Below are 10705 nucleotides of genomic sequence, written 5' to 3' on the forward strand. Positions count from 1 at the left end.
TTCAGGGAACAGACATGGGGTCCGCAAGGCGCGAGCAGGGCTCGTATTACGCTGCTGGCGCAGCTCGCCTTCCTCGTCATCCCATGCGGGAAAAGGAGTGTCAAACTCGTAGTCGACCACCTTTACATCCGCAACGAGGTCGTTCGTCATTGATAGCTTGTGCAAAGCGCGACGCTCGTGCTCATCGAACCTAGGATGTACATCCCCCGGTGCCGCGGACGCACTGTCCGACATCGCACCGCGTGCGGACACAAAGTTGGGCTCTTCCCGTGCTCGCTGTCAGAACCAGCGAGACTTGGTGACTTTCGTGTCGTGGACACAGGGCTCATTAAGCAAGAAGTTGTTTTATTTCACCGAATTAAGTGGCAGTGTCTAGCGGACCCGCGAGCCTCGTTGAGGCAATAATCGATTGGAGCTGTAAATGTTCTCAATCTTAATGGGGGGTGCAACGGAGTTACACGTACCCTGGTAACAGAAGTGTGTGTCACACGAGATGTGTATGGTGTGACTGCATCCAAACAAGAATACGGTGTGTGGCTAGGTAGTCAGTAGTTATGCATGTATTTAGATTTTACTTTTATAGTATATTTAGGAAAATCTAAAAAAATTGGGATAAAAAGTAGATAAAAATCAGTTTTGAATTTTAAACGGAAGAGCTTATTAGCCTTGGGTTAGGCAATAATTACTCTTGGAGTAAGCGGATTGCGATCCGCTAACTCGTACTTGTTCTAAGTATAGAACGAAAGGTCGATGACCTAAATTACGCTTTCTCAAGCGCTAAGCTACGGCAGCCCCGCTGCATGTTCAACCCCAATTCGCTAGGCGATGACTGTGTACGCTTTCATATACATGACCTTCCAATCAGTGGTATACACCAGTTCCCTGTGCCAAACGGCCCGCCGACTTCGTGATGAAGCCGTTGCTTACTCCAAGTTGCCAGTTTTAGAGATGACTCAGAGATTGTGATTTGAGGAGAGTGTAAGACTGGCGCAAGTGCCAGGCGCGCGTGTTGCAACTCTCCATCTGTTATTGTGCCTCGTCTCTTAAATCAGATGCTATCTGACTGCTATGTACCGCAAAGTCTGGTAGATTCCAAAATATTCGTACTAGATGTTTGGCGAGAAGGGGTCGCTGCGGACAGAGCTGTAATCTTTGGATTGCTTTTTAAAATTAATTTTTTTTGCCATCTAAATCGCTCATCTGCAATAAGTGCTATCACTTTTACTGCTGCTACTGTAACTTTGGTTGATATTGCTTTATGTGGCAAGTTGCTCAACACACATGTCGAATAAACTCTCTCGATAGCCAATAGATGTCTGACCTTTCTTTGCCTAATTATTTTTCTAAATTTCTAGAGTACGCGGCTGACTTATGGCTTATCAATCGACTAGACAAATTCAGATTCTGTGCGTGTTGTTGACAAGCAAAATATGTGTATGCAGAATAGCTTTCAGATCTCAACATCACCTTGCATCCTTTAAGAAGTTTGTTCGAAAGTCCTATAATAATGAACATCCTTAGTTTTATTAGGTGTAACTATGAGCCAAGATATCTTGCTCGATAAATATTTGCGTTCCTTGTCATAATTATGACCATAATCTACCTTCAAGTCTGTGAGACGAGTTACGAAATGTGCTTAAGCACTTCCTTCGATCGGAAGACAAGCGTCACTGGTCTTTGCATTGACACAGACAAAATTTGTTGTCGCTCTCTTCAGGGAATGACTCAAACGAAAAAGACTAAACGGAGTCGCTGCTTCCCAAATCAAGACAGCCGTAGAAACTCTTTAGCAGCTTGATAATCTTGCAGCCCTGCTTCTCGCAGCAAGCCATGACGACAGGAGGGCACTTGCAAAGCGCCTCTTCAAGCTCCAGCAAAAAAGCGTTCAAGAACAGCACCCGCTCACGCACGACACTTTTCGAGTTTTTGCCGAGAAAACGGCCTTGCATCACTGGAAACTCGGTGTCCACGAATACATGCTCGATACAAGAGGCAAGAAGGCAGCTTTTTTTGCCGCCACAGCAAACATCATGCTCCTGAAAGTGACGGCGTGCGATTTGCTGTAGCTGCAAAAATGCCGAGAAGCGACGATAGACAAGGTCTTGCCCACCATTTCGGTCAGTCTGCACGCGAATGGCATAGTCAGTGTGGCTTGCCACTTTGCGAGTGGACACGATGGTGCACCGCAAGTTGCCAAGGGTGATGTCGGAGTTGGTAGGCGAATTAAGTGGCAGCATTTTGAATAGTGAAGGACGTGCGCGAATTGCAGTAGGTTTAGAAGTAATAAACAGTTGACGACAGCGACTGCCACCATCGACAGATCGTCCAGTTTTCCATATGGCAGAAGAATGACAGCGCCAGTGCAGAGTGCAAGGTAGCACGCAATTTATACCTATCACTCGTTTTCCCAACCTTTGCCGCCGGTTACATGAACGAGGGCGATATAGGCTGAGGAAAACGTCCACAATATATGTCAAGTTGCGACTCTATGAGATAAGGGGTGTCCGAACTGGCGAATTCAGTGTGTATCCACTAGACAGATTCTGTTGAGTGTTATAGGATGATAACTCGATAAATTATGTTCTGAGATCCGGTCGCTAGCCTTGCGTCACTGGCCCGTCTCTACGCAAACTACCACGCACGTCACATGTCATTTGATATAAAAAAGTACAAACACGTCGTAGCTGTCGCGCTCTACGTAATATAATCAGTTTTGCGGTGCGGGGTTAAATAAGGTCTGCAGATGTCTCTTAATTGGGTCTATGGTTGCATCGCGTGACTCACTGTTTTGCTTTAAATCACTGCGCCAACAAGGAATTCTGGACGATTCTTATCGCAAGCAGGCAACAATACGATGTGGAACCGGGACAACTATTACATTTTACGAGGCTATCGCTGAGGCGGGAATATGCATGATTTCTGTGCTAGAAGAAGGTCGCAGTTTTCGACTAAACTATGACGTGTGCGGTGTTGTGAATTACAAACTTTGAAGGCGATATAGTGAAAGGGCCTGCTGCTGAAGCTTTTCAATCTACAATCTGGACATGCGCATGTGACGCGTTTGCTCCTATTTCCCTCGCGACATAAAAAACATCGTCCCGTAAACACTTCTTCAAGTTTTGCTGTATTGCACATCATGCAAGCTGTAAGTCGTGCAGTACCTTGACATATTCAGGTGAATTAGGCGCTTGCAAAACGATTATTTTAAAAATGATCTTCGTTATGCTTAGTCACTTAATCTGCTTAAACTCGACCTTTGAGCTGCGTTGATATCCGCAAAACTCGACTGATAGAATCAGTTGATAGCTCAGACTCGTCTGCAGCTAATATTTTTACGTGAAGAAAGCAGTAATAATAATTTAAGGTTGCGCTCTTGAAGGACTGTTCAGGGCAACTTGCATTTTTTGAGCAATTCTTCATACTAGAACGTATAAATCTTGATAACAAACAAAAGCATCAGTACGGTGTACGACTAGTTTACTATACAAGAACTAACAGTATTCTTTAGTATTTTGCGGTCCATTCGTAGCGAACAACATTCGGTAGAACAGTGTAGTATCAGTCTTCACAATCATGTTACTCCCGTTCGCTAAAGTCGTAACGGTCTCGAATGGTGATCCAGCACAACCTTGCTTCGTACCCTACTAATTTGACGAGTGCTATGATTGTCTTTCTCTATCTGTGCGTTCACGATAATTCGCACTGATTTTTTTATTAAATGTATTCTAAACCATACCGGTTACGGCAACCTTTATACTAAGAACCACTGAAGTAAATTACGCTTCAATTGCAGTACATTGAACACGACAAATCCTAAGAGTAGCAGCTATTTTGATCATCGCCTGACTCCTCTAATTCTGACTTGCTCAGGACTGGCGATTCATAATTTAAGCTGTAGCGCTGCAAGAACGTCCCAAGTGCACCAAAAAAGCCTTCGTGATGGAAGAATTGTGCCTGCATCTCACCCTTGGACCAGAAGCTGATAGCATAAGCCAGCTGTCTACACGCCAGTTCGTTGCGTCGCAAGAAGTTTCCAGAAAAATAAATACGCTTGGTTTCAGCGCGTCGCGCATTGAGAAAAGCAAGCTGACCTAAATTCTGCGTGATCATGAAGAGTAGCGAGCGGGCAAGGTCGGCATCTCGCGGCGGTTGCGACGCACTAGCCTTCCCGAAGCTGCTGGCCACTGTGTCTGGTTTAAGCTGGAATTGCTCGTAGCCGGTAGGTCCATAGATGTCACCCACAGTCATATCTAGCTCATTTGAATTGCCCTCAATCGACGCATCCATTGCCTCGTCAAACGTTCGCAGCTTTGAAAGTGTACGGCACAGCCCCAGAAAGGTTCCTCCGCCCAAACTTGTGCCTGACACACGCTCGTAGTTCAATTCACCAGTAATCTTAATTATGCTCACACCCGAGCCAATATTCACGAGCAAGAATGGGTATAGATCGCGCTTGTTTGGCTTTGGCAACATTTTTCTTGTTGCACTCCCGAGACCAGTACCTGGAATTACATTTACAAAAGTATAACATTCGTCGGGCGCATACTTTAGCACAAAGTTCAAGCCTTGAATAAGTCCATCCATCTCGTCCGTTTTCTGTAGCTCAATGCCCAAGCGCGACTCGAACAAAGAAGAAAACTGCATCGGCACGAAGTCAAGAGATCAGACAGCCGTTCAAAACAAAATATTGGTAAGCGACCGCACTTTGAAGGCACCGCCGCCCGTGCATGCGATCTTTTTGATGTAACGGTGAAAAAAGCGACGGCGCACAAAGTCTATGATATTGTCCATTTTAGCCGTTGGAAAACTATTCGAGAACAATAGGTGGGAAAGAAAAATTGTCAGTACCTAAGCATCCAGCAGAAAAGTAATAACGCACTTGATAAAGTGAAGTGTTCCATTAAGTTCGGGCACGAACATTTGGAGCCGTTCCTCGCGCTGAGCAATCTCCGTCATTTTGAGGCTCATAATAAAATCATCGATAAGCGGCAAGCTCCCCTCCACATGACACCGTTCACTGACATCACAAGGGCTAAATCGAGTCAGATAGTGTTCCATCTGCCTCCGCTGTGTCACAGCCGCACCATCCGCTGACTGGAAGTAGACCATTTTTGTCAGCGTACCACCAATATCAAGCCCGAAGAGGCAGCCGCAGTCTGCCGATTTATTGTTAAGAATGCGCATGTGGAAACGGCGTAGTTTCCGACGGCGGACTAAAATGAGGCCGGCAACGCAAGAAGCGCCGAAAAGGAATACGCGGGTCCAGACGGCTTCATTGAGATTATTCATCAAACGCGTTTAATTTTTTGGAGTGGCTCACACAACATACCAATCAAATAAGCTTAGTGATAACCTGAAAACTATTTGTCGATTTTATTAAGTTTAAAAAATCTGATCAACAAGCTATCTGCATCGCGCCTCCCTTTTCGTGGCAAATTCTTTAGCTCATAATGAAAATACCCTGTGCAAATTGCAGAAGGAGATAAGTAAATCTTGCATTCATTTATATCAGGTTCGCGTGTATGTGATTCTATGTTACTTTCTGAATATTTGCGCTGTGATAACCACCATACATTTGTTTGAAGACAGCAAATTGTAATTAGCAAATATCGCTCAAATGACAATATGTCGCCTCAGACAGGCATAGTAATTTGCTTCAGACAAGCATAGCAATTTGCCTCAGACAGGCATCGAGATTTATCGTTAAGTACATCTCAAATCGAAACGCTTGAGCACTAGTTCTGTCATTTAGATCGAAGATGTAAGATACCGGAAATGTCCAAAAGAAAGACCTGTCCCTATCACACTTCGGTCGATGTCTTGACCAACCATTATTATATTATAGAAGACCAGCTCTTACTCAAGGTGATAGACAATGATCCCCGCTCTCTCGAATCTATCACGTCAGATGTACGCCACATACTGCGGGCTTTGCTTAGAGGAAGCTAACTAAACCTTACGTACTATACAAGAACCAACACGAGTGGATCGACTACCTCTAAGAGTACTTAAAACGTTAACCAGGGTAAAAGACGCTCTTCCGTTCAAAATTGAAACTTTATTTAATTAATTATTTTGCGGCAGAACCGCTTTCCTGATTATATAGTAATATTTAGTCATTATAGTAAAATCTACTTAATATGCAATGCAACTGGCAGTCCTGCCACGTGGTGGCTTCTTGTTACGGTGTAGCCACACCATTCTGTGTTTTCACCAACTTGTGTAATCCACACCTTTGTACGGTCGCATCTTGTGTGACCCGCCCTTTGATATATGGGTACGTGTAACTCTGTGACACTCTGGGTACGTGTAATCCCGTTACACTTCCCCTATCAAAATTATGAATACACAATTCACATTTAAATGTCGCCATATACGACTCGCGTATCTGAGACACCGTTATGTGATTAAGAGCATCTTCGAACATTCTCCGCTCAATGAGACCTGTATCTATGACCCGCAAAACACCCAGCCTAGCTGGCTCCGAGGGCGGCCGCGGGTAGAGCCCTTTCTCTCCTGCACGGGGCGCATCTCCGGACAATACGTCTCGCGGCTTCGTGGAGAGCACATCCCAGTCCCTCGGCAACCGAGCGCCACACACCACGCCCGCACCTGGCGACTGATTTCCTCGAGGATTCGGAGGAAGTCGACCACGAGTCGGATACTCCTTTCCTAGCATGGGATGACGAGGAAAATGAAGTGCGCAAATGGCGCGGCGTGAGCCCAGCTCAAACCTTGTGGACAATATGTCCGTTACCCGTCCTCTCGACTTCCGGGGGAAATTGTGTTGTCACCAATCGCCTCGACGAGGCACAGAAGCAGCAGTTGGAGGCTATCAATAGGGGGCCTCATGCCCTCGTATCCACGATCGGTCCTGAACCCTTGTTTTAAGTACGACTTCCGCTCGGCGGATCCCGCTACCGAAGCGGAAGACACGATCACTCGATCATTGGACGCCTACGTTATCAGGCCCCGGCCACAACACAGATAAGCTTGATCAGCGAAAAGCTCTTTAAGTTCGCTTTTTGGTACTCTAGGAAATCCCAATGAATAAGTACCGCGCTTGACTTCAAGCTCAAGGAGGAGGCGCTCCTGTACCCGCAACGCAAACTATCCTGTGGTGCTCGCCCTTGCAAAACCTCTGTAGATGACGAGGGGCTCTTTGAGCGATTGGTGTAGCGGCACCGGAATCGGTCTTTGCTGTCAACTTTACAGCGAAGCCGCAAGGAAGTGAACGTGCGCGTGGAGTACCATCTTGAATTTGAATTTGCCAAACTCAAGGCGCAACGCCGACTTACTGCGTATTGTCGCCCTGCGAACTATGAAACAATCCGTAACACTCCCGCGAGCTCTGTGGTTTTTCACACAGGTGTGTTTACGAAGATAGCAGCTCATGGTCCCCCGGCTTTCCGGACTACTGCCGAGAAGCGCGGTGCGCAAGACGACGCGAAACGCTATGATCCCTCTGGTCATAAGCGTCTACGACGTCCGGGCAGTTTTGCCAGAGCGGCACCTTAAACTCCCACGAGTTCTCGGAGTTTGGGTATACCCGCCACTTCACAAGGTATTGGATTAAATCCCGTCGACGACGTCGACCCGCAAGGCGTTCTACGTGGTGGAGGATGCCACTATCCTCATCGGGATGAGTCGGCAGTGAACGGTGACTCGCGATGCCCTTCGAGCGTTGGACGACAAAGTCCGTCGTCATCGGCACTCTGCCGAGCATCTCTCCGAGGTCGCCAACCGCTGTGTGGAGGAAGGTCGAGAGCCTTGAGACATTTGTGCACCAAGTGCCTCACGTTGAGAATTATCGTGCTCTGTTGGAGCGGCTCTTAGTCGTCGAGCAGACGAATACGTCACTCGTGCTGCGGTGGAGAGTCTTGCGCCGTTGAAAACGGAGATCGTTGCAGTCCGTGCTCAGAACCAGTTACTGGCTTAATATTTAAGTTGCCTAGCGCCTTTTAGGCGCCACTCTGGCGCCAGCGCTTCCGCGTTCACTTGCGCCGAATCCCGGAACGACTTAAGCAATCCCACATAAAACACCGGGTGGGTGCGCATCCTTCTCGGAAGTTTTAGCGAGGCGTCGCTTTGCCACTACCCTGAAATAAACAATAAGCCGCGGACGGAGCTTTGTCTTACAGACAGCAGAAACTGCATGTGTAGAAAGATTTAAACATCTAATAAAAAACCATGTCTCCAACCTCAATGGTTTCAACATTTCTTCTGCTGTTTTCGCTGCATATTCTTTCTGCGTGTTTAGCTTCAGCCATCGCATCGCGAACGTGTCGTAGGACACTCAGTCTGGTCGACAGGAAGTCATCGACTTCCTTACGGACAGTGAGGGGACTGACATTAGCTAGCCGGCTATCCCTCCCCAACCAATCCCTGAGCCATGGGATGGCGGTGTCACTGGGACGCGAGCATGAACAAGCCTTTGCCGTAGAAAGACATGTAGCCGGTAAATGAATACACTGCATTGTCTAGAGCAAATCGTACGAGTGGCAGCATGGCGCTCCAGCACTTCGACGTGTCAGTGCAGACGCTGCAAAGAATGTATTTTACGACGCGAGTCACTTGCTCAGTCTGACCATCGGTCTGCGGATGGTCCGCCGTTGATATAGCCAACTTGGTTCCCAGCAACCTCAAGATTGAAGATCAAAACTTCGCAGGGTCTCTTTCAGATACAATTGACCCCGGGAGGCCATCTTGCCGAAAGACACGATCGACGAACAGCGTCGCCGTATCCACACTGTTGATTGTGTCCGGCACTGCCGCAAGATGCCATCTTGCTCAAACGGCTCAAAAAGACCCGCCGAGTTCTTCGGCAGGCCAAACACAAAGTCCATACTCATGAACTACAAACGCCAGGAGGGTACCGGCATACTGACGAGCGGCGCCGCGTCTTTCACCCTCACGTCTCACACGTGCGCACATATGTGCTCGTCCATTTGTACAGCTTGGACCGTCAGTTGTGGCAACTCACCAAGCTGTTCGTCTTCTCACGGCCGAGATGTCCACTGAGTGGGGGTGTTGTGGGCCTTATAGAGGTAAACGGTATTTCAAATCCTTATCGTGAGGAACCACAATTCGTGGCGTATCCGCTAGATCAATGCTACAAACTGCAACCCGTTCTTCAACGAATATCGGTGTAACCGTGCGCGCAATCGCGCCGATTATTTCTTTCCGAGTCTCCAAACTTCTTGCTCCCTAGAGCCAAAAGCAGCGCTGCTCACATATCATCACCCGTGTGTGCGGCGCGGATTAAATCCTTCAATGTCGATGTCATCGTCGTGACATGAGTAAGTCCATATTTCGGTCTGCTTGACAACGCATCAACCAAAGCTCTGTGCTTTTCTGGCTTATGCTTTACCTCGAAGTTATATTCTGAGAAGAATGAGAGCCACCTGGCCATCCTCTGCGAGAGGTGAGGCAACTGAATCGTAGTACGTAATGACGCATGATCTGTGTAGATCACAAACGGCTTTGAGCCAAGCAGGCGCACCCTGACATGATAAGTGCATTCTTCGTCGCAAGTAATTCCTTGTTGTGGACTGGGTAGTCCCTCTCCGCAGCCTTAAGCTGGCGAAATTTGACTGATCTCGCCCCTCGGCGTCTGCTTGTAGTAGTGAACAGCCGATGGCAAAGTCTGAAGCGTCGCAGGCGACACGACAAGGACGATTGGGGTCTGGCAACGCCAGTATTGGTGCACGAGGGTAGCTGTCTTTGACCCTGTCAAAAGCCTCCCGATGCTCGGTGTCCCGACACCGTTCAACATCTTTCTTTAGATGTTTCGACAATGGCTGTGCCATTTCCGCATAATTTGCGATACACTTGTGCAAGTAGTTGACGAGGACAAACCACTTGCGTCTTTTGGTTCTTCGGAACCGGCCAGTCCATAATGACCTTGACCTTAGCGGGATCCGCTCGAAGGCTGCGCTCTTTCCAATGAAGCACCCTATAAAGAATATTTCTTTCGCGTCGAAGGTACACTTATCTGTATTAGCATCCCGCGTTGTCGTGCGCATGCACTCGAGCACCGCTCTCAAATGGACGATAAGGTTTTCCTCATCGGCCCTCCCGTGCCCCGCACGACTGTGGACGAAGATGTCGTCGAAGTACGTTTTTGCATACGCCCGGTGGGGCCTGAGCGTCACAAGACGATTAAATGTTGCTGGTGTATTTGACAACCCTTGGGGCATCACCAGTCACTTCCGGAGCATGCCGCTCGGAAAAACTAGCGCTGTCTGCAGAACATCACTCGCCCTCAAGAGCAAAAGGTAATACTCATCGACCAAGTCGAGTGTACTGTACTTTGTACACCTAACCATATTTTTCTGGAGAGCACCCTTCCGAGGCATCAGTACCGAAAACCTTAGTCGAGGGAAAGACGCCATTCCGCTCAGATTTAAAAATGTATTTAACGGATTTTTACGAATAGAAGACCTTCTCCAATTACAAGCCCCCATCGAATTTTCGACAATGTTCTAGAAATAAAAGACCGCTTCGATTAAAAGACCACTTCAAATAAAAGGCCGCTGTAAACACCTTAGCATTGGGCTGTTATTTTGAAATCGACTATGCGTCAAGCAATTGAGCTCGGAAAGAAACAGGAGGCGATCAAGTGGATCGGCGAGCAAGGTGGTGGCATGCCGAGTCGCGCGGCGCCTCACTTTCGCAAGAAAGGGTGGAGTGTTGATGCTGCCAC

The 10705-nt window shown here is 47.6% G+C and overlaps 3 protein-coding genes across 3 annotated transcripts; all 3 read right to left on the minus strand.

Moving 5' to 3' along the window:
* Positions 1–1739: 1739 nt before the first annotated feature.
* PHALS_14240 (hypothetical protein L915_03045) lies at positions 1740–2237 on the minus strand (the record flags this gene model as incomplete). Its single annotated transcript, XM_024730011.1, has 1 exon — positions 1740–2237. The coding sequence occupies one exon, from the start codon at positions 2235–2237 to the stop codon at positions 1740–1742; it is 498 nt and encodes a 165-aa protein (XP_024580332.1).
* Position 2238: 1 nt separating this feature from the next.
* Positions 2239–3803, minus strand: PHALS_14763 (uncharacterized protein). The gene has a single exon (XM_036407589.1). It carries the CDS (start codon positions 3136–3138, stop codon positions 2890–2892), a length of 249 nt encoding a protein of 82 aa, XP_036263278.1. The 5' UTR covers positions 3139–3803; the 3' UTR covers positions 2239–2889.
* A 10-nt stretch (positions 3804–3813) lies between these two features.
* PHALS_14241 (pantothenate kinase) lies at positions 3814–5184 on the minus strand (the record flags this gene model as incomplete). The annotated part of the gene is made up of 3 exons (XM_024730014.1): positions 3814–4638; positions 4705–4807; positions 4880–5184. 3 exons carry the CDS (start codon positions 5182–5184, stop codon positions 3814–3816), a joined length of 1233 nt encoding a protein of 410 aa, XP_024580334.1.
* Positions 5185–10705: the final 5521 nt, after the last annotated feature.

The sequence above is a fragment of the Plasmopara halstedii genome (genome assembly GCF_900000015.1).
Source record: "Plasmopara halstedii genome assembly, contig: Scaffold_816, whole genome shotgun sequence".
In the NCBI taxonomy this organism is placed as follows: domain Eukaryota; phylum Oomycota; class Peronosporomycetes; order Peronosporales; family Peronosporaceae; genus Plasmopara; species Plasmopara halstedii.